The 3,252-nt window shown below is 55.7% G+C and overlaps 1 protein-coding gene across 1 annotated transcript in view; it reads right to left on the bottom strand.

Annotated features, from left to right (window-relative positions):
* KIF21B (kinesin family member 21B) overlaps positions 1-3,252 on the bottom strand; it is a gene marked incomplete at its 5' end in the record, with an annotated part of 23,764 nt that overhangs the window by 2,977 nt on the left and 17,535 nt on the right. Inside the window, 3 exons of the mRNA XM_010024325.1 lie at positions 354-518; positions 778-958; positions 1,597-1,733. Coding sequence (XP_010022627.1) covers positions 354-518; positions 778-958; positions 1,597-1,733 — 483 coding nt within the window. The remainder of the gene's footprint in view (positions 1-353; positions 519-777; positions 959-1,596; positions 1,734-3,252) is intronic.

The raw sequence follows: 3,252 nt of genomic DNA, 5'->3' as shown, positions 1-3,252 counted from the left end.
AGGCCTCAGGGCATGCCCAGATCTGGGTCCAGAGCCTGGGCTGCAACAAGGGGTCAGTGCAAACCTGGCAGGGAGCAGGGCAAGGGCAAAACCAGGGTGTACTGCTGTTCGTCCCACATTTCCTTCCCCTTCTCCTAAGCTCTGCCCAGCTCATGGACAAACCCCTCACCTCCAGGTAGCTCCACTGCTGCTCATCACCCCTTGAGTCCCATAGGAAATGGTCCTGAAAGTCCTTATTCCAGGCAACTTTTATTGCTAAAAAGGCTTTCCTTTTCCCCAGGGGAGTTATTTCAGGCCCCTCTGAGCAGACAGTGCCCACTCCATAAGCTGTCCTGCCCACCCCAGCACCTCACCTGCTCAGCTCCCAGATGCGGACAGAGTTCCCAGTGGCAGCATAGAGCATGGTGCCAGTGGGGTTCAGAGCAATCTGGTTGATCTGGTGCTCCCCCTGCACACTGGTGACCGTGCGGGTGCTGGTCCCAGCACAGGCATCCCCAGAGATCACCTGTCCAGAAGATCTAACGGAGACAGAGGTCAAGCAGGGAGGTTGAGTGGAGACATGAGACACTGAGGCCCCACTGAGGAACCACATGGGTCCCCTCACCCCAAGCTTTCTCCCAGCCTCCCGGTTCCTTAAGGATGCAGCGCTGGCACTGGTATTTGGCCCTGTCCCCAGCCCCAGGGGACTAACCAGCCCCTAACCCTAACCCTGGCACTGGCTTCTGCAAAGCCCAGAGAAGCCCATGGTCCCCCCAGCTTCTCCCATCTGCCACATACGTGAGGGTGCGGATGCAGCGGGCTGAGTCCCGGATGTCCCACACTTTGATGTATGATGTAGACACAGTGAACACCAGCCCTGTGTGGCTGCAGTACTTGATGGAAACCACGTTGTTTGGGTGACCCTTGAGGGAAGCAATTTCTTGGCCCGTTACCAGGTTCCACATTTTGCAGCTTCGATCTGTGGGAGGAAGATCATGCCCAGGAGTGTCAGGATGCTGGGAAGCCTCCCTCCAAAGCCATGGTGACTTGAGGGCAATACCTTCTCTGAGCATCACCTCCCCACACCTTCAGGATCAGAGGAAAGGAGCCAGCCACAGCACTGGGGCAGGGTATGGCAAGGCTCAATGCTGAGGACAGACAAGAAGCCCAGGAGGAATCATCCTCATGGTGCCCAGCACTTCACATAGAATCCTAGAATCAACCAGGTTGGAAAAGACCTTTAAGATCATCAAATCCAACCATTCCCCAGCACTCCCAGCCCCACCACTAACCCAAGGCACTGAGGGCCTCAGCTACACGGGCTGTGAACACTTGCAGGGACGGTGACTCCAGCCCTGCCCTGGGCAGCCTGTTCCAATGCCTGAGCACCCTCTGGGCAAGGAATTGTTCCTCAGCTCCAGCTAAACCTGCCCTGGGGCAGCTTGAGGCCGTTTCCTCTTGTCCTGTCACTTGTTCCTTGGGAGCAGAGACCAGCCCCCTCCTGGCTCCATCCTTTTTTCAGGTAGTTGAAGAGAGTGATCATCCCCTGTGCTGACCTCTTGCTCCCACAATATCTGCAGGCCAGCAACCCCCATGTCCTCACTGTCCATCACCCACCTTTGGACCCAGTGAATAGCAGCTCATCGGTGGCATCCAGGCAGAGCACAGGCTTGGTGTGTCCTTCTGCCATGGAGACGCATTGCAGAGGGGCTGTCCGGGCATTCTTGGTGCCACCCACCGGGTTAATGACACCCCTTGCATGGAAAAGAAAGAAAGAACAAGCGTGATGGGATGTGTGTGGAAGGCACTACACTACATACACAGTCCCGGGGGCATGCGAGAACAACAGCTGCCTCATACCAAGCATCTTCCACCACCTGGCAGTGCCACGGGCCCCTCCATCTGAACCCAGCACATCTGAGCAATGGTCTTCATGGATACCCTGGGAATCTCCCCAGAAGCAGCCCCTGTCCCATCAATACACACTGGCACAGCGGGGGTGCCCAGTGGCCTCTGCTCTCCTGATGAATCTCTCATGCCTGGTCAGCACAGATCCAAGGAGCCAGGAGACCCAGTTTGTCCTTGGGACAAACTGCACCTTCTCCAGCCTGAAGCTCTGCTGGGATAAATGTCTCAGGGTACCAATCCCCAGCATCCAGCTCCTTAGAGGGTGTTAGCCTGGGGCTGGTGACATTTGGAGACAGGGCCACTGTTCCTTATATAAGGGTACAAAGGACAGCACAGGATTTACACCCAGCATCCCTGTTACTGTGGGAACCCTGCAGCCACCACTGGCTCTGGGCTTGAGAGGACCTATCCCTGCCAAACCTTCCTCCAAGGGACACTTGCTGCCTGTCCCTCTCAACACAGCATTGCCTCCACTTTGGCAGTGCTCAGGGTGCTGAGAACCAACAGCCCTACCCTTCAGGCTCTTCCAGAGTCTAGTGTGCAAGGCCACCAGCAGCTCTTCCCAGCTGGTGTCCCAAAGCAGCCTGGGGTTGTGCTTGTCTCTTCTTATAGGCAGGGAAACTGAGGCACGGGGCAGGAGAAGGCCAGACCCAAGGCCACAAAAGGTTTACATTAGTCATTAGGACAAACAGGCTCGTTCATTTGGGTTTGGAAATCACATGCGTGTCGCCTGAGTTAGCAGCTGCACTTCCAAGCTCATATGAAAACAGCCCTGTCCTGACCTCTAGCGTTTCCTCCAGTCGAGGTGACACTGAATCCAAATGCAATCCTAGTTCCCAGAGTGAGATGTTATCGATGGGACTTTGTGTTGCTGCCTGACTGCAAACCACCCAAAGTGACACAGCACAGACTCATCTGGGGCCAACTCCCCTGGGAACCCAGGGCATGGGCAATGTGAGAGGACACCTGTGTGCTTGGAGGTCTGACGTTCCTAAAAGTTGCAGGAAAGGTGGCTGGGAAACCTCCATAGGCAGGAGGGTGCAGTGGGACCAGGAGCTCCTGCATGCCCAGGCTGACCTCTGCACCACAATTTGACTTGGTTTCTCTGGGAAGGAGATCTACCTACCCACAACCCAGCATGAGGGAAGCACAACCAGGTACAGGGAGCACCTGGAGATATCTGCCTGGAAGAATCTTGGAAAAAGGACACACTAGGAGCTCCCAGCATTGCTCCCATCACGTCATCCTACTGGAGAGCTGGGGAACAGGATGGGACGTTGTGGCATCATGCTGACAAGAACCCATCAGAGAGAGAGAACACAAAATGATGCCACCCCAAACCATCCAGTGCCTGAAGGTGAGACC

This window comes from Nestor notabilis, unplaced genomic scaffold, assembly GCF_000696875.1.
Source record: "Nestor notabilis isolate BGI_N333 unplaced genomic scaffold, ASM69687v1 scaffold2081, whole genome shotgun sequence".
Taxonomy (NCBI): Eukaryota; Metazoa; Chordata; class Aves; order Psittaciformes; family Psittacidae; genus Nestor; species Nestor notabilis.
This window is presented reverse-complemented; position numbering and strand designations above follow the sequence as displayed.